At 41.6% G+C, this 24,340-nt stretch overlaps 1 protein-coding gene across 1 annotated transcript in view; it reads right to left on the bottom strand.

Annotated features, from left to right (window-relative positions):
- CNOT6L (CCR4-NOT transcription complex subunit 6 like) overlaps nt 1-23,473 on the bottom strand; it is a 70,065-nt gene extending 46,592 nt beyond the window's left edge. Inside the window, 4 exon segments of the mRNA XM_043970481.1 lie at nt 22,892-23,166; nt 23,168-23,215; nt 23,217-23,294; nt 23,297-23,473. Coding sequence (XP_043826416.1) covers nt 22,892-23,166; nt 23,168-23,215; nt 23,217-23,294; nt 23,297-23,473 — 578 coding nt within the window.
- Between the last annotated feature and the right edge of the window lie 867 nt (nt 23,474-24,340).

Below are 24,340 nucleotides of genomic sequence, written 5' to 3'. Positions count from 1 at the left end.
TCACACAATCTGATTAAATTCCGTTTTTAAATAATGCCTTTCTCTCCCCACTGTATCCAACAACAGATGCCTCAGTTCAAGTGGAAGAAACTAGAGCAAGGACATTAAAATTATTCCCCTGAAAGATGGATAATAGAATAAATCAAGGGGAAGGGAATAGAATGGAAGGGAAACAGTTAACAATAATAATCATGAAAAAGAGAAAAGAGGGGAAATTGTACAAAAAATATTTACAGCAACTCTTTGTGGTGGCTAAGAATTAAGAATCAAGGGAATGTCCATCAATTGAGGAATGACAGAAGAAGCCGTGGAATGATTATGGTGGAATAGTCTTTTGCTATAGGAAATGACAAACAGGATGATCCCAGAAAAACCTGGAAAGACTCATGAACTGATGTATAGTGAAGTGAGCAGAGCTGCGAGGACATTGCGCATAGTGACAGCAGTATTGTTCAATGAGCAATTGTGAATGACTTAACTACTCTCAGTAATGCAATAATCCAAGACAATCCCAAGGGACTACTGAAGAAGCATACTATCCACCCCCACATAAAGAACTGATAAAAAGAGCACTTGTGCATTGCACATATATAACCTGGTTTTGGGTCTTATGGAGGAGGGAGGAGAAGGAGGGAGAAAAATTTGCAACTCTAAATCTTATGAAAATGAATGTTGAAAACTTAAAAAAAATCATTCCCATGTTTGCCAATAATCTAATAAGACATTCAAAATCTTATAAAAGTGTCCTCCTCAAACAGTTTAACTGTAGCCAAGTGAAAGGACTTGAGACAAATGGTACCTTTTCTCCCAACTGAAAATATGTATTAATGATGAGCCAACAAGAACCTACAGTACAGCTGGTTTCTTCCAAACAAGCAGAAAAACATCTTTGTTGTTCTAAACTAAATCGAGAATATGTTTAAACTCACTGAGACAAGTTGCAAGGGTGACTGTAGAATTATTGCCAATCATTAGAACCAAAGCCATTGTTAAGTGCAAAAATCATCAAAAATATGGAAGTACAGACACTTTTAAAAATCCACTAGAAAAATTGGAACAGCCATTAAAACTTAATTATGAAAAAACTAAGGGCCTTTTAAAAAACATTCCCCAAAACCATGCTATATCCTTTATCCCCCTATAAACTTGAAAATTTTGCTGGGTAAACACTTTGCTTTATAATTTGAAGAATAAAAAGCTTCAGATAATGTATTTATACTTTGATCATAGAAGAAATATCAAAACATATAAGTGTAAGAACAACAAATTTAACAATATTGTTCCAAACATTGCTTGGTTTCTCCCTTCTCTGTACTATAGAATACACCTTCAGCAAATTTTTTTTCTAATCACAATGAATAATGTGACAACTTTTCTATTCCTTGGTAAAGAAATGTTTAAAAATATTAAATACAAAGGACTATCTATAAAGACCTTCAAAATAATCAAACCATGTAAATTATCCTGAAGACCACTAATTTTCAGGTCAAATAATGCCAATAGCCATAACTGTTTTACTTCCTTTTAGCCTAAAAAACATCAAGGTGTTAACAGTAAAAACTCAAGAGACCAGGAAGAAACACATGAAACATGTAAATAAAATGAATTTTTTGTAAATTGGTCTTGTTTTACTAAGTCGGTTAATATTCATTAAAAAATCAGTACATGCCAAGCACTGTGCTGAAGTGCTGGAATCAGTGAGCCAGTCCCTGCCCTCAAGGAGCCTGGTCTAATGGGGTAGACAGTATACAGACAGTTATGCACAAACAAGCTATATAGAGAATAAATAGTCAAGAACAGATGGAAAGTGCCTAGGTTAAAGAAGGATCTGGAAAGAGTTCCTCTAGAAGGTGGATTTTATCTTAGGACTTGAAGAAAGCCAGAAGGTGGAGCTAACAAAGCACCCTGCAGTCATGGGGAATAGTTGGGAAGTGTCTTGTTCATGAAGCAGCAAGGAAGCACAGTATATTGGGGGGGAGGGGGGTATAATGTATAGAAAACTAGAAAGGTAGGGGAGGGCTAGGTTATGAAGGGTTTTGAACAGTAAATGGTGGAGCCACTGGAATTAATGAAAAGGAAAGCCACCATCAGACTTAAAAGAGATGTAGACTCCTTTCCTTAAAAGGGAGGCAAGTTACTACTGTTAGCTTGGAAAAATGAGTGGAGGATGGACTGGAATGGGGGGAGGCGGGGACACTTGTGTCAGTAGACCCACCAGCAAATTACTGCACCAGGGTGATGGCTATATCAGGAGACAAAAGGGGTATGTATTAACAAGTAAAAGAACAGGGGCAGCTGGGTGGCACAGTGGATAAAGCCCCGGCCCTGGATTCAGGAGGATCTGAGTTCAAAACTAGCCTCAAACACTTGACACTAGCTGTGTGACCCTGGGCAAGTCACTTAACCCCAATTGCCTCACCAAAAAAAAATAAATAAATAAAATAAAAGCCCTTGGCAAGATATTAATTATGTGGAGAGAAGAGGTAGAAAAAGTGAAGACATAAGGGAGACACAACTTAAGTTATAAGAATGAATGACTGGGAGGATGATGGTACCTTGAACGATAAGAGGGACGTTAGGAAGAGGAAAGTGTCTGTCAGGTAAATATATTAAGTTTAATATGTCTACAGGAAACATCTAGTTCAAGACGTCCAAGGTGTGAGTATTAGAGTATGGTGGTCAGTAGAGAGGTTAGCATATTTGAAAATCAGCATAGAGGTACTAAGTGAATTAAGAGCTGATGAGATCAAGTAAAGGAATTAGAGTTCAGAATTTGTGCTTAGAAATATACACGGGTAGTTTATGAATACCATGTTTGACTTGGGGTCAGGAAAGACCTCAGCTGTGTGACCACTGGCAAATTGCTTTACCTTGGTCTCTCATCTGTTCTGAGACTTATATGAATTAAATGAGATAATGCTCAAGTGAAATGCTTTGTAAGCCTTAAAGGTTTATATAAATGCTAACTAGAAGCTTTGATATAGGGGCAGCCAAGTGGCACAGTGGCCTTGGATTCAGAAAAGAACTTGAGTTCAAGTCCAGCCTCATACACTTGACACTTACTAGCTGTGGGACCCTGGGCAAGTCACTTAACCCTCACTGCCCTGCAGAAAAAACATAACAAAAAAACATAGAAGCCTTTATATTTCAGTAAACTACACAAGGAAACCAGATAAACCTTAGTAAGTGAGCTGAGACCAAACTTGAAAGGCAGCAGAGAAAAGATCCATCCAGGAAAAGGTTGGCAAGTTCCAACAACTGAATTATAAATGAATTCAAAAAAAGGCAGGGGCCAATACTGATCACATTCAGCTGACTAACTTAGGCATGAATTAGTCCTGAAACACTAACCATTCCACACATGATTCAACTACCAAAAACCTGGTGTGCTTTATGTTACACAGAAAAGGTACCGTAAAAATAGGGCTGAAAATACAATAATTGCATTAAAAGGTAAAGGAAATTTAAAAAGCTCTAAATGAAGCAAAAAGATGGTTTGGTTCATTTGAAAGCATAAAACCATGGTGAAATACAAGTACTCAGGTTTTGCTAGGAGAAGAAACAGCATTATCTGAGGCAAGAAAAACCTTTAACTAAGGGTTCCAGTTTTTAGGCAATCAGATATGCAGACAAACTAACAAAGCAAACGAATGCGCATTCTAAACACCAATTCTTAAACTGCCAACTGAACAATTAGGAGTTCACAAGAGCAAATCTCCTACATTATAAACTTGAACCAGTGCCTCACTCTCAAAGCTCACTGCCACACATGCTTTCTCCTCAGTCTTCCAAGCTGACAGAACCAACTGCATGTTTGTTTTTTCTTTTTCTTCTGATTCTTTCACAATGACTAATGCAGAAATGTTTAATATATAACCTAAATCAGATTGCTTTCTGTCTTGGGGAGGGAGAAAAAGTTGAAACTAAAAATCTTAGGAAAACAAATGTTGAAAACTCTCTTTATGTAACTGGAAAATAAAATATTTTTTGATCTAAAAAAAAAAAGAACCAAAAAAAATTAAGCTAAGAATTCCATCTTTAACATATACAGGGGGCAGCTAGATGGCGCAGTGGTTAAAGTGCTGGCCCTGGATTCAGGAGGACCTGAGTTCAAATCCAGCCTCAGACACTTGACACTTACTAGCTGTGACTCTGGGCAACCCCCATTGCCCCGCCAAAAAAACAAAAAAACAAAAAAAAAGGAAGAACCTACTCAATGACATGTCAGAGCACCAGGAAAAGAGAAGGAATGCAATGTTGTCTCATTCGCCAGCATTTCTTCAGAACCCTCTGAAATGGTAACCTGGCACCACTGACCTTGGAGTGAATTGTTACTCTAAATTATGCTGTCCCCAACTAACTAGCCAACATCAGTAAGTTCCTTAAGGATCTTCTCAAAATGCTCCTGTTTCCTATATATTACAATAAAGCAAAAACGCCAACATGACCTAAGTTAGCTTACAGATTTGGTGTTATTCTAATTACCACGCGATTCTTTTTACAGTCAGATAAAAAACTGTAGGCTATGGGTTTCTAGAGAAGACAAGCAAACATAAAGTGGTTCTATAGAATACCCAGGCACCAAATGATACACAACAATAATTATAAGAACTGGTTAAAAGAGACAAAAGGAACACACTAAATGCCATAAATAATTAAACTCAATAACTTAATAATAAACTAGTATTCAACCCCAAGGCTTGATAGAGGACTCCCTATGTACCACAAAATTCTGGTGAAATAAAATCAATTTGGCAATTCGGCACAGACCACCATCCTACATCCTACGCCACCCTGGTACATTTACATAAAGGCTGCGTCATGCAGGAATCAAATTAATAGGAGAACAAAGTTATGTTTACCAACTATGAGAAGGTAATCCTTAACTAAACAATGGACAGAGAAGATCTAAAAAAAATACTAGCTTCAGCACACTTCCCTGGCATCTCTATACATGATGCAGTCTCCACTTAACTTCATGGATCTCACTGCATGCATTAACAGCAACACTGTGTGATGACCAACTACGACAGACTTAGCTCTTCTCAGCAATACAATGATCCAAGGCAGTTCCAAAGGACTCGTGGAAAATGCTCTCCACAACCCAGAGAAAGACCATGGAGTCTGAAAGCAGATGGAGACGACTATTTACAATGGGGGGGGGGGGGGGTTTGTCCTCGTGCTTTTTCCCTTTTGCTTTTTCTTTCACAACATGACTCATGGGGGAAAATGTTCTAACACGATCATACAATATAGCACATATCAGATGCTTGCTGTCTTGGGGCAGGAGGGGGGAGGGAAGGAGAAACATTAGGAAGTCAAAACCTTACCCAAAAAAAATCAATGTTGAAAACTACATGTAATTGGGGGGAAATACTATTAAGTGAATAGACAGACACACAGAATGACACACAGAATGAGTAAATGAATAAATTATGGGAGCGACTACCTCCTTAGGGTTACTGGTAAGGATCAAATGAGATAGTATCTGTAACATGTTCAGCACTTAATTAGAAGATGATAGAAGAAAGCAGTACCTTCCATAACTATGGCAATGGGGGAGAATCCTTACCTAAAAGAGGAACTAAAAATGAACAAAAGAGAAAATGAAGTATTTAGATTACGAATTACAAGCTTCTGCATAAGCAAATTAAATGCAGTTGGAATCATTAAGGGAAAACATTTAGAGAAAAAATTCAACAAAAATTTGTTGAGAGCCATTCCTTTCTTCTCAGGTGAAGATATGCTCTAAATCACTAATGGTTCCATTTTACACTCATCGTATTAGCACAGATGACAAAAGAAAAATAATCACGGGAGCAGTAGGTGGAGGACAGGTAGATAAGTATACTATTTAAAGAGCTAAGAATTGGTTCAAAAAAAAAAAGTTGGTTCAAGTGTTCTAGAAAACTTTTGAAATGATACCCAAGAAAGACCAATCACACACACACACACACACACACACACACACACACACACACACACACACCCTTTGATCCTAAAGGTCAGACAAGAAGTGCAGGACTTGTATAGACAGTTCTGTGGTCTTCTTAGAGTTGTTTCCCCTCCTGAGTTATTATGGTCACTGAGTAAATTTTTCTGATTCAGAATCTATTTCTCAGAGTCTGTTATATTCCTCATTTCTCTTGGTGAAATAAAATATCATTGTGTTTACATGGATTCCTGTTTCCAGTACTTTGTAATAACAAAAAGGCATGGCTCAGAACTTCAAGGTAAACAGTAGCCAAACAGTAACTGAGAATAAAGCATTTTGCCCCACTTTTGTAAAGAAATAACAGACAAGGTACAGAATCAAATTATGGTTTCTCGGATGTGGCCAATGTCCTGATTTCTTTTCCTTGACTGGAGACTGAATGGTTGGTGGATAGACAAATATGAAATAGATCAAAAGTATTTTAAAAGTTAAAAAAAAGTCAAAGCAAAAAATACTAATAACAATTTCTGATAAGATCAAAGACTGTAAAAGACTGCTAAAGGGGGCAGCCAGGTGGCGCAGTGGATAAAGCACCAGCCCTGTATTCAAGAAGAGCCGAGTTCAAATCTGGCCTCAGACACTTGACATTTACTAGCTGTGTGACCCTGGGGCAAGTCACTTAAACCCCATTTGCCCTGCAAAAAAAAAAAAAAAAAAAGACTGCTAAAGAGTTGTGCCCATTTGTAGACTAAGAATACAATCAAATACTCCATCAGTATTCTGTCAGTCATTGGATCTGGCTTAACTCTACTATCCCTCACAAAGTGACAGTGGGGGATAAATAGCTACAAAAACCCTCTGTATAGAGCATTCATTTTTATGTGGAAGAGTTAGTGTGCAGGTAAATCAGCAGAAATATTTAGACATAAGTTTAAATTAAAACAAGATGCATCACATATAAGAAATATTGAGTAAATTTACTACATCACAAAACTAACCTAGGAATCTTCTCTTTCTCATGAGGAAATAAGGATGGGGTTAGAAATGGAGATAATGTCTAACCCTTAAAACAGTAATCATAAACTCAGATGACAACAATATACTAAGACCACAACCATCAAGATTAAGTAAAAACAGAACTATCTTCTGTTTAGAAATGTGGGCCAGAAGAAGCCCACATCTAAGGAAACAGGATCAAGAACAAAAAACAACAGTCTAAGACCAACTTATCAAGAAATGAAGCACAGTGACAGAATTTTGTTTAAAAAAAAAACCCTGTGTTTTCCAAAACCAATGCATCCTAGAAAGGAAAGCAGAAGCTGGGAAACCATTTTTACAGCCTATTTTTCTGATAAAGGTGTCAATTCTAAAACATATAGAAAACTGAATCAAATTTATAACAAAAGTCATTCTCAGAGCAGCTAGGTGGCACAGTGCATGGCCCTGGATTCAGGAGGACCTGAGTTTGAATTCGACCTCAGACACTTGACACTAGCTGTGTGACCCTGGGCAAGTCACTTAACCCTCATTGTCCTACAAAAAATAAAAAATTTAAAAATTTAAAGGATATGAACAGGCAGTTTTCAGATGAAGAAATCAAAGCTATGAAAAATTGCTCTACATCACTAGTGATTAGAGTACAAATTAAAACTCTTGAGGTACCACCTCAGTAAATGACAGAAAAGAAAAATGATAAATGTTGGAGAGATGTGGGAAAATTCGGACACTAATGCACTGCTAGTGAAACTGAACTGATCCAACTACTCTGGAGAGCAATAAAACTGCCTACCTTTTGCCCTGCAATACCACTACTAGGCCTGTATCCGAAAAAGATCATAGGGGCAGCTGGGTGGCACAGTGGATAGAGCACTGACCCTGGAGTCAGGAGTTCAAACCTGGCCTCAGACACTTGACTAGCTATGACCCTGGCCAAGTCACTTAATCCCCATTGCCTCAATCCCCCCCCACAAAAAAAAGAGATGATAAGAGGAAAAAGGACCCACGTGTACAAAAAAATAGCAGTTCTTATTGTGGTGACAAAAAATTGGAAAATATTGGGATGCCCATCAATTGGGGAACAGCTGAACAGGCTGTGGCATATGAACGTAATGGATATGCTATAAGAAATGACAAGCAGGATGACTTCAGAAAAACCTGTGAAGTGAAACAGAAACCAGGAAAATATTGTACACAGTAACAGCAACATGGTGTGATGATCAATTATGATTGATTTAGCTCTTTTCAGGAATACAATGATCTAAGACAATTCCACAAGACTCATAATGGAAAATGCTCTCCACACAAGAGAAAGAACTATGGAGTCTGTTCTTACATGTTTGTTTTTTTCCTTTTTGTTCTGTCTCTTCTTTCACAACATGAAATATTTTAAATGACTCCAAATATTACCTATGTCAAACTGCTAACTGTCTTCAGGGTGTAGGGAGAGAAAAAACCTGGAACTCAGTTTTAGCATCTTGAGAAATGCTGCTTTGCATTGCAATGTTTATAGTAGGTTACATTAATGCTGATTTAATGTACCCCAACCTATTTTTATGAGGCTTAAAAAAATATTTGCCCATAAGGAGAAATGTAACAATATCAAGAGTCTTAGACAGTAGTAATGAAGAGCTAGCTGTGAGTACCAAGGCTAATTCAATCTTACAGGATCATTCTTATTACCATCATTATTTTCAAAGATGTTTTTCTTCTTGCTTGAAGCATCCTGAGAAATGAGGCTTTAGATTGCAATATTTATTGTAAATTATATTAATGCTGATTTAATGTACCCCAGGCTATTTTTTTGGAGGCTTAAAAAATATCTGGCTGTAAGGAGAAATGTAACACAATCTCCAAGAGGCTCTCAGACAATAAGATATTGTTACTAAATCTTTTAAAAGGGAATAGAATCTTGAGATTGGCAGTTTATCTTTCTTAGAGACATTTGTGTTAGTTGGAAAGACTGAGAGGGCAGTGTTCATGAGAAGAAACTCTTATTTCCCAAAGAAATAAGAAGAAAATTCTTGAAGACTTTAATTGGCAACCCCAGAGAGCTAGACGTATGTATTCAGAATTGAGAATTCAGCAGTTAACAGTAAATAGGGGTGACTGGCTAACAGCTTATATACTATAATTGTCTGTTTTATTGTTTGTTACACTGTTGACAAACTACACCGTCAAGAACCTTAGGAAATTAGGGGGGTTGATATAGAGGAGTGGAAGCTTGTTGAAAAGGTTTCTCTTTAATAGACTGAGGGCTCAGAGCTAATTGATAAGAGATAAGAGATATCTGAATACACACTTTGCCTTGGGCCCCAGATGTGAGAACAGGTAGGAAAGATGAACAAGCAGTAGTAGCACAAATCCTTTACTACTGTGTTTCATAATTCAACTCAAGTCCTACCTCCTCCATGAAGACAAGTGGTATTTTGTGTTGGAACATGACAAATCTGATCATAATATAATCAAACTAATCCAACCTGTATGTAAACAATTACCTTCCAACCAAACTCACTACTATTGTTTGGTTCTAACAAAGCATTAAGCATTTACAATATCTAAGTGCTAAACCCAGCCTCAGACACTTGACACTTACTAGCTGTGTGACCTTGGGCAAGTCACTTAACCCTCATTGCCCTGTAAAAAAAAAAAAAGAGAGAGAATATGTAGTCTTAAGTGCTATGAACAGGGGATACAAATAAAAAGACAGTCTCTGCTCTCAGAGATTCCTTTCTAATGGGAAAAGACAGTATAGGGGCTGGGGGGTGGGGGGGGGGGAGAGGCCTGGCTATAGGTACAGGGGCCAGTTAAGAAGAAATCATGAGATATAGTTTCAGTACATCTTCCCCCACAAGTCTTTCAGATACTTGAAAAAAATGACTTTGGAAAGCCCTAAAATTCCATAATCCCACAAGTTGTGGTATATGAATACAATGGAATACTACTGTGCTGTAAGAAATGATGAGCAAGAGGAGTTCAGAGAAACCTGGAGGGTCTTGCGTGGGCTGATGATGAGTGAGATGAGCAGAACCAGAAGAACATTGTATACAGTATCATCAACATTGAGTGTTCATCTACTGTGATGGACTAGATTCTTCTCACCAATGCAATGGTACAGAAGAGTTCCAGGGAACTCATGATAGAAGAGGATCTCCAAATCCAAGGGAAAAAAAACAACTGTGGAGTATAGATACTGAATGAACCATACTATTTTTGGTTTTGGTGCTGTTGTTTTTTCTATTTTGAGGTTTTTCATCATTACTCTGATTCTTCTCTTATAACATGACTAATGCAGAAATAGGATTAATGTGATTATGTGTATATACACATATATATAACCTATATCAGATTACCTGCTATCTAGGGGAGGGGGGAGGGAGGGAGAAAAATCTTAAATTGGAAAGCCTGTATAAACAAAAGTTGAGAACTATCATCTTTACATGTAACAGGAAAAAAATAAATACTTTATTAATTAAAAAAAAAAAGTACTTCATCTACTTCATCTAAAAACTAGTCTCCAGTCCCCAACTTCCCTTGTTTGTGGCCCTCCTATGGAAACTCTAGCATGTACCTAGTCTTTCCTAAAATACAGACCTGAAGGGGGCAGCTAGTCATGGTGACACAGTGGATAAAGCATCAGCCTTAGGTTCAGGAGAACCCGAGTTCAAATCCGGAGTCAGACACTTGACACTTACTAGCTATGTGACCCTGGGCAAGCCACTTAACCCTCATTGTCTTGCCCCTCCCCAAAGGGCATCAAAAAAAAAAAAAAATACAGCTCTGGAACCAACAGGACACAGGTCAGAACAGAAGATACTAAAAACTTCCCTCTGAAGCACAAAATTCTGTTCTAAATCAAGAGGGTTTTTTAATAGCCTTATTCCTGGAACAACTAAATTTCCCTCATTTCTCCTAAGGAATGGCCCCAACTTGTAAGCAAGTGATTTCTTCTTTGTCAGAATTCCTGCATCAACTGTTGACTCATTTAAAATTTATGTGATGAAAGATGTCTTCTTTTGGGTCTACAATCTTATTCCTTCCAACTATACATTAAGTATTGAAGTTTTGAACTTTTCGACTCTCCAAGAGGACCTTAGGCCTTACTTACCTTAATAGTTGCTTATTCAATTTGTTAGTTTTTTATCCCACTGTGTCTCTCACTGTTCAGTACAATAAATGTAATAGTAAGGCCCTATTAGAGCTAAATCTCTAGCGATCCCAGGCGTTTGAATTTTTTAAATGAAGTCATGGGGGCAGCTAGGTGGTGCAGTAGATGAAGCACCAGCCCTGGATTCACGAGGACCTGAGTTCAAATTTGACCTCAGACACTTGAGGTTTACTAGCTGTGTGACCCTGGGCAAGTCATTTAACCCTCATTGCCCTGCAATAAATGAATAAATTTAATTAAGTCGTAATTCGATGAGATTAGTTTTAATTATGTGACCAAACCCAAGCACATTTCATATAAATAGGCAAAACTGGTTTTTAATCTTAGATTTTGTTAAGGGTTAAAATTCTAGCTAAACTGTCTAAAATATCTAATGAGTGGTCGCCAATAAATTATAAGCTTTAGCAAGAGTTAGACTTTTAAGCATTTATTAAGGAGAATAAGAATTTGGTAAAGAGCGAGAAAGGCCTAGATTCCTATCTATTAAAGGGAGAGCACATTTCTACCTCCGCTCTCCACCAGAGTCCAAAGGAAAAGCGCTCCAGAGCGAGCGCCAGTCTCTTCCTTCCTCCTCCCACTAGCCCGCGTCACTTCCTGACGCCAAAGAAAAGACTCCTGGCCTTGTCCTCAAAGACCTTTGTTTCATGGGTGGAACTCTTCTACAGTAAGTCTCCAGCAGGTGGCGTCATTCCAATCGTTACAATTTGTAACTTCTTTTAGAGGTGGTATAAAAAATGCTATCTAAGCAATGAGGTGACTAAGTAAACAGCACAGTGTGACCATCCATCTCTCAGGAAGAAAAAAAGGGCAACATGTTACCAACTACATAGAACAAAACTAACAAATTATGATAGTATAAAAAGATCAGTTTCTCTTTTTACTGAAGGATGAGTGAAGCTTATACAAGTTAAATAACTGATTTAGCTCCTTCAAATAAATTAAATATTGTCTATAGTGAAATTCAAGCATCCAGGCCTCTAAAAAGCTTATGAAAGTTAATATCAAACAAAGGATTCTACTCCCATTTCCCAAATTTGCCTTGAACAAGTCGATTCTTAGCTGATCAGAAAGTTATTTTAGCCTCCAAAACTCCTGCCTTAATAGTCAGAAATGAAACACACAAAATACTCACTAGAATCAGAATCTAAATGCATAGTTCCAAAACACAATTAAAAGCTCAAACAAATATTTTACAAGGAGAGACTCAAAGAAAATTATTTTATTAGCCAAGAAAAGATGTTATAAAAAACCAAAACAAATAAAAACATGGCTTTAGACATTAGAGGGGAAAAGGGGAAAATAGTCACAATAAGCGGTCAAATGAGATGAAGAATTTTCAGAAGAAAATATTGGAATGATAGAAAAATTCTCCAAACCACTAAAAATGCAAATCATGACCGATGTTTCCTCTCATACTCAAATCAGCAGATACTAAAAGACAGAATCTGGAGAGGCTGTAAGAAATCAAAAACAATATACTTTTGGTAAATATGTAAACTGATCCAAATTATCTGAAAAATTACAAACTCTTCTAATCAAATGACTATACTGTTAATATATTTGTGGTCCCACAAGGTATTTCACCAAGAAGTCATAGATAAAAAGATTGTGTCTGTATGTGTGTCACACCCATACCCATCTATATGTTATATTGAGAATGATCAACTCTGAGAAAGATGGAAGATGTCCTTCAGGTGTAAAATGAGGGGGTTACTTACCCCTTAGTCCCTTCTGTCTCTAAATCTAGGATCTTATGATCAACAGTGAAGAAAGCAGAAACCAAAAAGCAACTTTATCAATCAACACACATTTGCTAAGTGACTACAGAAGAATACCAGGCACAGAGGATATAAAGAGCAAAAGTGACTACATACAGTAAAGTAAATGAAAACACCACTAAAAAGATAAACAATGGGAGCAGCTAGGTGGTGCAAGCACCGGCCTTGGATTCAGAAGGACCTGAGTTCAAACCCGGCTTCAGCCACTTGACACTTGCCAGCTGTGTGACCCTGGGCAAGTCACTTAACCCTCATTGCCCCACCCCCCCAAAAAAGAAACAGTATAAAAAAGGGGGGGAGGGGAATAATACTAGTTGAGAGAAGAAAACACAAAATCTACCTCTAACTATAGGAAATTGGGGGGCTGCAGTTAGAGAATGTTAGGTATGTTATCAAATGTGGTTGCTTTGTCAAGTTTTCTTTAGAGGCTTTGTGATCCAACGGATAAAGTATGGGGATCTGGAGTCAAGAAGACCTGGGTTCAAATGAGGCAAGGACATGCTAGTTCTAGTGTGACCCTGGACAAGTCATTTAAACCTGTTTTCCTCAGTTTCCTCAATGGGGATAAAAACTCGGTTGTGAGGCTCAAATGAGGTAGTACTCAAAGTGCCTCCCTACATTTGTTTCAATGGAGGACTCATTGAAGGACATCCCATAAGTAAAATTATCCATTTGTAGTAATAGCTAATATTTAGCATTTTTAAGGTTTGCAAAGTGATTTGCATATTTTATATCATTTAATTCTCAAAATCTACCTGTGAGGCGATATTATCCCCAATTTACACAATGAAGAAACTGAAGCTATGAGAACTTAAATGACTTGCCCAGTATCACAGTGGGCTACACTAAATGAGAAGATTTTCTTGATTTTAATTACAATGGTCTACAAGGTCACCTAGCTACCTATGAGGAAATAACTGAGGCTTTAAAAAGGAGGGGCAGGAGTAAAGAGAGGAATTTTTTTAAATTTTCATTTTAAGCTTAATTGCAAAACAAGAAAAAAAGACATTTCCATGTAGGCAGCAGAACATGAAGATTCAATATAAAACAATAAATTTCCATTTCATTTCCAAAAAAACCTATATAATAAATACTGCAGATTGTTTTACTTCCTTGTAGATTTTCTTTTGTTCTGTTATGTACTTTTTACCTTATTTTTCTCTCCCACCCCAAGAAAGCTAAAAATGTGAATTTTATATATGTATACATATACATAGATATCTAAAAACCATAGACATATAGACATATACACACATACATATATATAAGACAGACTATGCATATTTACACTTGTTATCTCTTAAGATATGGATAGCATCTTCAAGTCTTTCCATGTTTTTCTAAATCATTTCCTACACCACAGCAGTATCCCAACCCAATCACATCTTATGTAAGAGACTGTCCATGAAAGTTTTTCCCCAACTTTTCTGCATTCCTTTTATTCTTGGCTACACTGGTTTTAATGATACAAGAAATGTTTTTATTTAAAATAATCAAAATTATCCATTTTACCCTTAAACCATGTTCTCGCCCTCTAATATATACCTTAAGGTCTCATACTGCTCAATCTTCCTTTACATATTTTCCCCCTAGTTTCTTTGAAACCCCTGACCTTTTGTTATTCCAAAGGAACTTTATGATTTTTTCTAATTCAGTAAGATAATTGTTATTAATTTGAGATGTCATTGAATAAATAGATTAGTTGAAAGAATAAAAACAAAATTCTTGGGACTAACCTCCCCTCCCCTGCTGCTCCCATAATCAGATGTTCTTCAATGATCATTTCCCCCAATTTCTCCAACATAAGAAGCTCAAACAGCTCGTTGGATCAAATTCATCAGCAAAGGTTTTCCTGCTCACCATAGTAAATTACTGTTACCTAGCCCTCTGCAACAAACAAGCTAATTTTTGTTATCCACACACCAAGTTCCGTCCATGCCCTCTGCCTTGCCTTTCCTCCTTCCCTTGATAACCATGACTTAAAAGCTCATCTTTGTATGGTCTCCCTTACCTAATCCAATCTCCACTCTAATCACTCCTTTAGTTTTCTCCTCTGTATTTATGTAAGGAGCTTATGTTTATTTTGAACTTATTACTCCCATGTGTTTTATTTTACCTTCTATGCTTCCTAATTAAAGGTCACTGAACTTGATAATTAAAAACAGTTGTCAAATAATACTAATTAATCTTCCTCTCCAACAACTTCAATTGAACAAACCCCTATTAAATACCTTTATGTGCAAGACATTGTACTAGGAGCCAGAGATGCAAGGGGGGGGGGGGGGGGGGGGGGGGAACAGAGCCTCAGATTTAGAGCTACAAAAAACTAATAATCACCTAGGTAATTCCTGATTTTATAGTTGAGGAAATGGAGGCTGAGGGGGTTTAAAGGCAATAAATGCCAAAAACATTTTCTTTTCTGAATCTTCACCCTTCTTTTGTCCTCTCTGCAGTCTCTGACACTGTCAAATCACCCTCTTCTAATTTCTGTTGTTTTCCAGTCATGTCTGACTCATGACCCCATTTGGGGTTTTCTTGGTAAAGATACTGGAGTGGTTTGATATTTCCTTCTCCAATTCATTTTAGAGATGAGGAAACTGAGGTGGACAGGGTTAAAGTCCAGGGTCACAGCTGGTAGCTGTCTGGAGTCTTCCTGACTTCAGCTCTGGCACTACCCACTGTGCCAACCCGGCTGTCCTCGTCATTCTCTTTTAGTGACAATCTCTCCTCCTCTGTCTGTCTCCCTGAACAGGTTACGGTTAGGCTGGCTGACTAGAGTTCTGTCCCAAGCCCTTGTCTCTTCTTCCATAGTACTTCATTTGGTCATTTCATCAGCTGCCATGGACTGCTTATTGCTGAGGATTCCCAAATCCACGACCGACAGACTTCTCCCACCGTCTGGTCAATGGCTCCACTAACTGGACGTCTCAAACTCTGCAGGTCCAAACCTGAACCCATTATCTTTCCCTTTCCCACTTTTCCTATTACTGTAGGAGCACAACCACTCTCAGTCACCTAGGCTCCCAATCTAAGCGTTGTGCTTTTTATTCTCTCGTGTCACCCCCACACCATCTACTATTACCAAGACTATTGATTTCTGCTTTGCAACACCTCTGGAATAAGCCCCCTCCTGTTGATGCCACCCGAATGACTGCAACAGGCTGCTTGGGGGGGGGGGGCGGCACCAGTCTTCTGCCACAAGCCTCTCCCCACTCCGGGCCATCCCTGATTCAGCCACCAAAGTGATTTTCCTAAATCAAAGGTCCCCCTCACAAGATACTCTTAACTCTTGCCTGGAAGGCTCTCCCTCCTCAGCTCCACCTCCTGGTTGCTTCAAGTCCCTGCTCGAATCCCACCTTCCCCAGGAAGCTTCTTCTTCCAACTCCTCTCACCTGTAATGTCTTCCTCCTCCTCTGCAGTATTTTCTGTCTCCACTTGATAGCTTGTTTTTACATCGTTGTCTGTATGTTGTCTGCTTCATTAGACTGAACTCCTTCAAGGCAGTGCCTGTTTTCTAACTTTCTTTGAATTTCCCAGGACTTAGCACAGCGTCTGACACACAATAGCATTTCTAAACAATGATCATTGACTGCCTGGCATAGGAACCCGGGTCTTTTGAGTTTGTTTTTTACAAATATATGGCCTCAAAAAAAAGTCCTCATCTTCAAAAACAATACACAGTGTGCAAATCCCTCTCTGACTGTGTCCTTGGCTACTTAGCTTCTCTGGGCCTATTTCATCATCTACAAAATAAAGTGTTCAGACTAGATCAGCAGTTCTACTTTTTGGTCTAGATTCCCTTTACTTCTTAAATATTATGGAGGCTTGTTTATGTGAGTTACATCTATTGATAAATAACACTGAAAATGAAAACATTTGGGGCAGCTAGGTGGCGCAGTGGAGAGAGCACCGGCCCTGGATTCATTGCCCCACCAAAAAAAAAAAAATTTAGTTTTATGGAAAAAAAAGGTTTGACCTCAGACCCCCTTTGTAAGGGATTTTGGGACAACCCCAACATACATACACATACACACACACACACACACACACACAACACCCAGCAGACCATGGTATAAGAACTGCTGAACCACATGATTTTTAGGACTCCATTTGATTCTTACAACTGCGAGGTAAGGAGTGAAGGGACCCATTTTCTAGGAAAGGAAACTAAAGCTCAGAGAGATTAAATGATTGCCTAAGGTGACCCAGCTGGTTCAATGGTGAGATTTAGAACTAAAGCACTGCATTTCTGTTTTCTAAGGGACTAACCCAGTGTTCATTCTGCTATGCCTATGCCACCCTGCCTCCCACTTCTAACAAGTGTCTGATGTCCACATTAGCATTATAAAACCTAAGACATTTCCCTCATTGATAGTTGCTTTTTGTGTTGCCCTGGTTTCTTCAAGGGACTATCCTAACTTCAGTGAATTTCCCTTTCCCAAAACTTAAATATTTTTGTCTGCTAGATTCACAGTGACTGTCATGAAATGCACTACCCCAAAATGGAAGGGGACAAAAAGGCATTTACAAAATATAATTGAAATAGCTTATTTACTAATGACTTGTATTTCATTCCCCAATTGAGAAATGGTCAAAGGATATGAACAGGCAGTTTTCTGATGAAGAAATAAAAAGTTATCTACTCCCATATGAAAAAATGCTCTAAAGAGGCAGCTAGGTGGTACAATGGAAAGAGCACTGGCCTTGGATTCAGGAGTACCTGAGTTCAAATCTGGCCTCAGACCTTTGATACTTAACTAGCTGTGTGACCCTGGGCAAGTCACTATTGATTAGAGAGATGCAAATTAAAACAACTCTGAGTTACCACCTGACACCTATCAGATTGGCTAATATGACAAAAAAGGTAAATAATAAATGTTGGAGAAGCTGTGCAAAAATTGGAATACTAATGCATTGTTGGTGGAGCTGTGAACTGATCCAACCATTCTGGAGAGCAATTTGGAATTATGCCCAAAGGGCTGTAAAGCTGTGCATACTCTTTGACCCAGCAATACCACTTTTGGGTCTTTTTATCTAAGAGATCATGGAAAGGGGAAAAGGACCCACATGTACAAAAATATTTATAGCTGCTCTTTTTGTGGTAGCAAGGAATTGGAAATCGAGGTGTTGCCCATCAATTGGGGAATGGCTGAACAAGATGTAGTATATGAATGTAATGGAATTCTATTGTGCTGTAAAGAAACTGAGCAGGAGGAGTTCAGAGAAACCTGGAGGGACTTGCATGAACTGATGATGAGTGAGAAGAGCAAAACCAGAACATTATACACAGTATGATTAACATTGTGTGTTGATCTACTGTGATGGACTAGATTCTTCTCACCAATGCAATGGTACAGTAGAGTTCCAGGGGACCCATGATGGAAGGGGATCTCCAAATCCAGAAAAGAAAAAACAAAACAAAACAAAAAAAACGAACTGTGGAGTAGAGATACTGATTGAACCATACTATCTCTTTTGCTTTTGGTGCTGTTTTTTTTCTTTTTTAGTGAGGCAATTGGGGTTAAGTGACTTGCCCAGGATCACACAGCTAGTAAGTGTTAAGTGTTTGAGGCCGGATTTGAACTCAGGTACTCCTGACTCCAGGGCCGGTGTTCTATCCACTGCACCACCTAGCTGCCCCCTGTTTTTCTATTTTGAGGTTTTTCCTCATTGCTCTGATTCTTCTCTTATAACATGACTAATGCAGAAATATGTTTAATGTTATTATGTATATATGTGTGTGTGTGTGTGTGTATTTATATGACCTATATCAGATTACCTGCTGTCTAGGGGAGGGGACAGGGGGGAGGGAGAAAAATCTGAAATTGGAAAGCTTGTATAAACAAATGGTGAGAGCTATTTTTACATGTAACTGGAAAAAAATAAAATACATTTATCAGAAATAATGACTTGTATTAACACAACTAATTCTAAGATCAAAAACATTTGTTCATTTAATGACTGTCATACATCTTTGTCATTAATAGTTTTGAGTAGGGATTCTCAATTCAGAATCTAAACCCTATATTCCAGTCAATTAAAAAAAAACCACATAGATTAGCAGAAGCCTGACATCTTGCATTTTATGATAAACAAAGCTGTTCCAGTACTTGTCAGAATGTGCATACATAAATGATGTGCTGAAACCTCAATGGTTTACTGGATTAACAAAAATTAACAACCAATGTTAATGTTACCAAGGCCTAACCTTGTTTTGAAAAACATTTGAGAAATGCCAATTCCAAACTTATACTATCTCCTTACATGTCCCCTACACTGATAACCTTTCTTCTCCCCCTCCAAAAGAAATTAGATCCCTGAAAATCAAATGAGCTCCTTTAACAATTTACAGAAACTATTAAAGTCCATACAGTTCCTTACGGTTGAATATAACCAAAAAGGACAAGTCACTTTAACATTCCTGATTAGGTAGGGAAAAGGAATAAGCATTTACTAGGCACCTACCATGTTGCCAGGTAAGTTGCTAAGCACTTTTTACAAATATCTCATCTGCATCTCACAACTTTTGTTTTCGTTCAGTCACATCCAACTCTTCATGACCCCATTTAGGGTTTTCCTGACAAAGGAAACCACTAGAGTGATTTGCCATTTTCTTCTCCAGCTCATTTTACAGATGAGTAAACTGAGGCAAACAGGGTTACGTGACTTGCACACATCTAAATAACCTTCGATTCCAGGCCCAATAATGCTCTGCCACCTTGCTGCTCTTCACAACTGTCTTGCTGCTATGCCCACTTTACAGTGAAGTCAAAGAGGTTGAGACCTGCCCCCAGATTGCACAGTAAATGTCTCAAGCCACATTTCGCTCTGTGCACCTCACCACCACTGCACCTCTGATAACTACATGATGGTCTATTTTCAATACAAACCAAATCTTCGATGCCTTTCTGACTCAATTACTATGGACACGAACTATGCTATATACACTTCTTATACATATACATATCTGACTCAAAATTACTCTGTAGGCAAACTGGTGTTACTCTACTGTATAATATACTATCTATACATCTGACTCAATCAGCATGAAGGGGAACTCATGGACTTATGGACTATATTTCTTTGGTGCATTTGTTCATTATGGGTATGTAAAAATAAACTATTTCCCTTTTTTTAAAAGAATTTTAATCAGGCAGCATTGTATACTGGAAGATCTGGTTTTAGTTCAACCTCTGTGGCTCTGTGACCCTGAACAGTCACTTAAACCTCTCAGGGCTACAGACAATTGTTGAGGAATAAGTTGCAGATAAGGTACCAGATCTGCATTTGTAGAGGGAATTTCCTCATCTGAGAGTTTACAAAGTCAATTAAATCACAGGTCCTGCCCTATCTTAAGGGCAGCAGTTTTCAAAAGTTTTGGTCCTAAGACTTCTTTACTCTCCACAAATAGATTTCTTCCACGAAGAACTTTTGTTTATGTGGGTTATAAAACCCAGGTATTATTGTGAAAAGAGTCTCAAAGACCTGGTTAAAATCAACAGTTTTAGGTTATAACTTAAAACTGCTTCATAAACAAAGGAAAAAACTTGTCAACTGAATAACCAAACCAAGAAATGGGGTTCCAAAAATAAATGTTTAAAATAGACTGTTGTTACACAATGTGGAGCTATTAACTTTTTGCTCCACATTTTTAACAGTTACATGATTATTTTGTATCTATATAATGTATGTATAATATACATATATGTATATTATAAATACACATCATATAAAATTTAAATATGCAAATATAATTTTATATATTTGTATATAATATGCACATGAGATTTATGTTACACGTTTGTGTATGTTTGCACTAATAAAACTAGGCTAAAATGTATATTGGATGGGACCAGTGATGGACCATATACCAGTTTTTTCTGAGACAGTCTAAATATGGTGGGGTTCATCACTAGGTTGAGTTAAAACAAATAAATCTGGGAGTGCATCTACCAAATAAAAAATAGACTGTTGTTCAGTCTATTTTAAGAAAGGTGTTAAATAGACTAAAACAATAGCTAAAGACTTTACACAAAACCGTCTAAAAAAGTTAGGACCACAGACAAATAAGGAATACTACAAACAAATATGACTTTACAACTAAATCAGTACAACTGGGGTTTTTCCCAAAAAAATTTCTACCACTTCACAACCAGATAAAGTAAAACTGATTGGAAGTTTTAATACTTACTATGCAAGAGGCACAAATATTAACATATAATAAAAAAGGGGCTGGTTGTGGTCTTGAGGCTAGAGAGCTGGGTCTGGAGTCAAAAGTCCTGAATTCAAATTTGCCTCAGATGCATAGTGAGACCCTAAGTAAATCACTTAACCTTTCTCTAAACGAGCATATCTGCACCTACGTGAAAAGGGTTGTGGTGAGGATCAAATGAGATAGTATTTGTAAAATGCTTATCACAGTGCCTTGCACAGAGTAGCCACTAGCAAATGTTAAAAATGCCAGAGGGAGGGGGCAGCTAGGTAGAACAGTGGATAAAGCACTGGCCCTGGATTCAGGAGGACCTGAGTTCAAATCCGACCTCAGACACTTGACACTAGCTGTGTGACCCTAGGCAAATCACTTAACCCCAATTGCCTCACCAAAAAAAAAAAAATGCCCCGTGGGGAAGGGGGGCGAAGAGATTCTTTTTTAAAAAATACAGGAGGCAGGGGCAGCTAGGTGGCGCAGTGGATAAAGCACGGGCCCTGGATTCCGCAGGACCTGAGTTCAAATCCGACTTCAGACACCTAACACTTATTAAGTGTGTGACCCTGGGCAAGTCCCTCAACGCTCACTGCCCCTTCTTCTATCTTGGTTTTGTAACCTAGAACAAGCCGCGTGGAAATCCTTCCTCTCCGCGTTGATCAGCCATAGCAATACTGCATCGACAAGTTGTGGGCTGTGATCTAGGGATGGCCGTCTCCCCGGTAGTAGTTACGGAAGCCGCCTCCCTGGTCCCTCTAGCGACCCGGGGTTTAATACCAGGTCGGCGGTGCCATCTCTGTTGTCTATCACACAGAGGCGGCCTCGTCAGAAACCCTTCTGCCCACCTGAGCTGAGCCGGCCACGAACGCGGGAGAAGCGCCAGGGCCGGGCCCCCAAGCAGCCTCCGACGGGCATCTGGGGGCTGGAATTAGGATTAAGCCGGCGTCAGAAAGCCCCCCGCTCGGGGGGCAGCCAAGATTCCGAGCCGGGGCGTCGGGGGGCCCCTCGCCCCCCCCTCGGCCCGAGTCCCCCCCCCTCGGCCCGAGTCCCCTCCCCTCCGCTCTCCCCCCCTCCCCCCAGGCAGGACTCGGCAGCCTCTCAGCCTCATCAGCACCGGGGCCGAGGGCACCCGCCCCCCGCTGGGAGCCCCCCAGCCGCGCCTCCCCGACGCTCCAGGATGGGGGGGGCTCCCCACTCCGCCCCACGGGGAGCCCGAGCGGGGCCCCTCCCAACAGCCCTCCTCTCCCCGTTTTCCGCTCCGACCCCCGCCCCCGCCGGCCCCCCTCAGGGGCAGAGGGGGGCGGGGGGCGGGGCGGGCGCGGTCCCGGGCGGTTAGGCCGCGCTGCGGGCGGGGGTCCGGCCTGGACCCGGGGACGCCGCGCCTCGCGCGTGCGTGTACCCCGGACACGCGTGCTCACAACACACTCGCCACGACGGCCTCGGCCCGCAATTCCGAGGCCGGGGCTACCTGCGCACCCGCGCGCCGCACACGCACATACACACGCACACACACACGCACACCCACGCACGGGGAGGTAATTCCACAGGCCGCCGCCTACGTTACACACCCACGCACACTTCCCCTCGGTCCCGGGGCCAAACCGCCCCGCACCCCCGCGCACTCCCCCACACGCACACCGCCCCCCAGGACCGGCCGTACCTCGCTCCCTCCTCCCCAGCAGCCATGAGCGCGGGGCTCCGAGCCGGGCGCGGGCGGGCGGGCGCGCGCGCTGCCCGCGCCTCCCGCGCTCCCCGCGCCTCCCGCGCGCCGCTCCCCTCCCCCGCCCGGCCCCCCGCCCCCGCCTCACCTGCATCCAGCGCGCCGGGCTCCGGGCGGCGGCAGCGGCAGCGGCGGCGGCGGCGGGGCAAGCGGGGGAGGCGGCGCGGCGGCGGCGGCGGGGACGGCGGGGGCGGCGGGGCTGAGGGCAGCCAAGACATGCAGGCAGCCCGCCGGCGGGGACAGGCACCGGCCGGGAGGGGCGCGGGGCGGCCGGGCCGGGCCGGGCCGGGCCGTGGGGAGGGCCGAGGCGGAGGCCGCGGCTGGGCGGCCCCGCTCCGAGGGCTGGCTGAGGCGGCTCCGCGGGGGCCCGGCTCCGCGCCTCCGGCCTGGGCCCGCCGCCGTGAGCTGAGGGAGCTCGGCGCTGGGCTTCGCCTGCTGGCTGAGGCCGCGGCCTCGGCGCCCGCCGCCTTCCGGTCCTTTCTCTCACTCACACGCCGCCCACGTTCCGAGCCCCCAGACCGGGGGAAGAGAGGAGGCGGCCGCCGCGCGAGCTGCGGATGGAGATTAACAACAAGGTGCCGAGTGTGGGAGAAGGAGGGCTGATTGACGTGGAGGGGCTGGCGGGAACCGGGCACGCCCCCGTGGCTCGGCCGGGGGCGGGGCCGCGCATGCACGCGGGGCGGGGGCGGGGCCGCGCCTGCGCGTCGGGAGGACGGGCGGCTCGGCCCTTCCCTCCCTACGCACACGCACACGAATACATACACACACGCAGACCTTCCGGTTGTTTGCAAGCATTGCGGGGTGTACGGGGTGTACGCGCGCCTGGGGGCGGGGGGGGGGGAAGGGAAGGAAGGAGGGGAGGCAGAGCTGAGATCACCCCGCCGTCTATTTTTACTGCGAACTATTTTCCGCAGTCCCTTTGGAGGCCGGTCTCGGGCGGAAAGGCCGGGGACCGCTCCTCGGCATCACCGCTGGGCTCGGATGGGTCAAGTTCAAGAGATGCTGCTGCGGCTGCAATGGGTTATGGGAAGCGCCGTCTTACCTGACGGAGCTCCCGCACCCCTCCCTTCCTTCCTTCCAAACAGTGAACGAAAGTAAATGCGCAGCCTTCGGCTCCCCCGCCCCCATCCTCCCTACTAGGGTTAATCCCGGCGAGTGCCGTGATAAGGCACCTCCTGCGGCCAGGAATGCCGAGCCTAGCCGAGCAGCATTTATTTAGCACCCACTGTGTGCCGGGCACTGCGCTAGAAGGTGCAGACAGAGACCAAGGACAGCCCCTGCTCCCAGGCTCCCAGTGTGATGATGAGAGAGTGTGCAAATACAGACGATCTGGAGGGAGGGTACCCCTAGCATTCCTGTGGTCCCCAAAGTCTAGAAGCATTTATTAGTCTCCTGTGGCGTGCCGGGCGCTGCGCTAAGCACCGAGGCTACCAAGGGAGCCCGTTCTCTAAGAGTTTATGGTCTAACCTCGCCACCAACCAGATACACCCTAGATAACGCGAACGGCCCAGCCAAAACAATCGTAATTCTTTTGAAC

The sequence above is a fragment of the Dromiciops gliroides genome, chromosome 6 (genome assembly GCF_019393635.1).
Source record: "Dromiciops gliroides isolate mDroGli1 chromosome 6, mDroGli1.pri, whole genome shotgun sequence".
NCBI lineage: Eukaryota > Metazoa > Chordata > Mammalia > Microbiotheria > Microbiotheriidae > Dromiciops > Dromiciops gliroides.
Note: the sequence above shows the minus strand (reverse complement) of the source record. Positions and strands in the feature narration are given on the sequence as shown.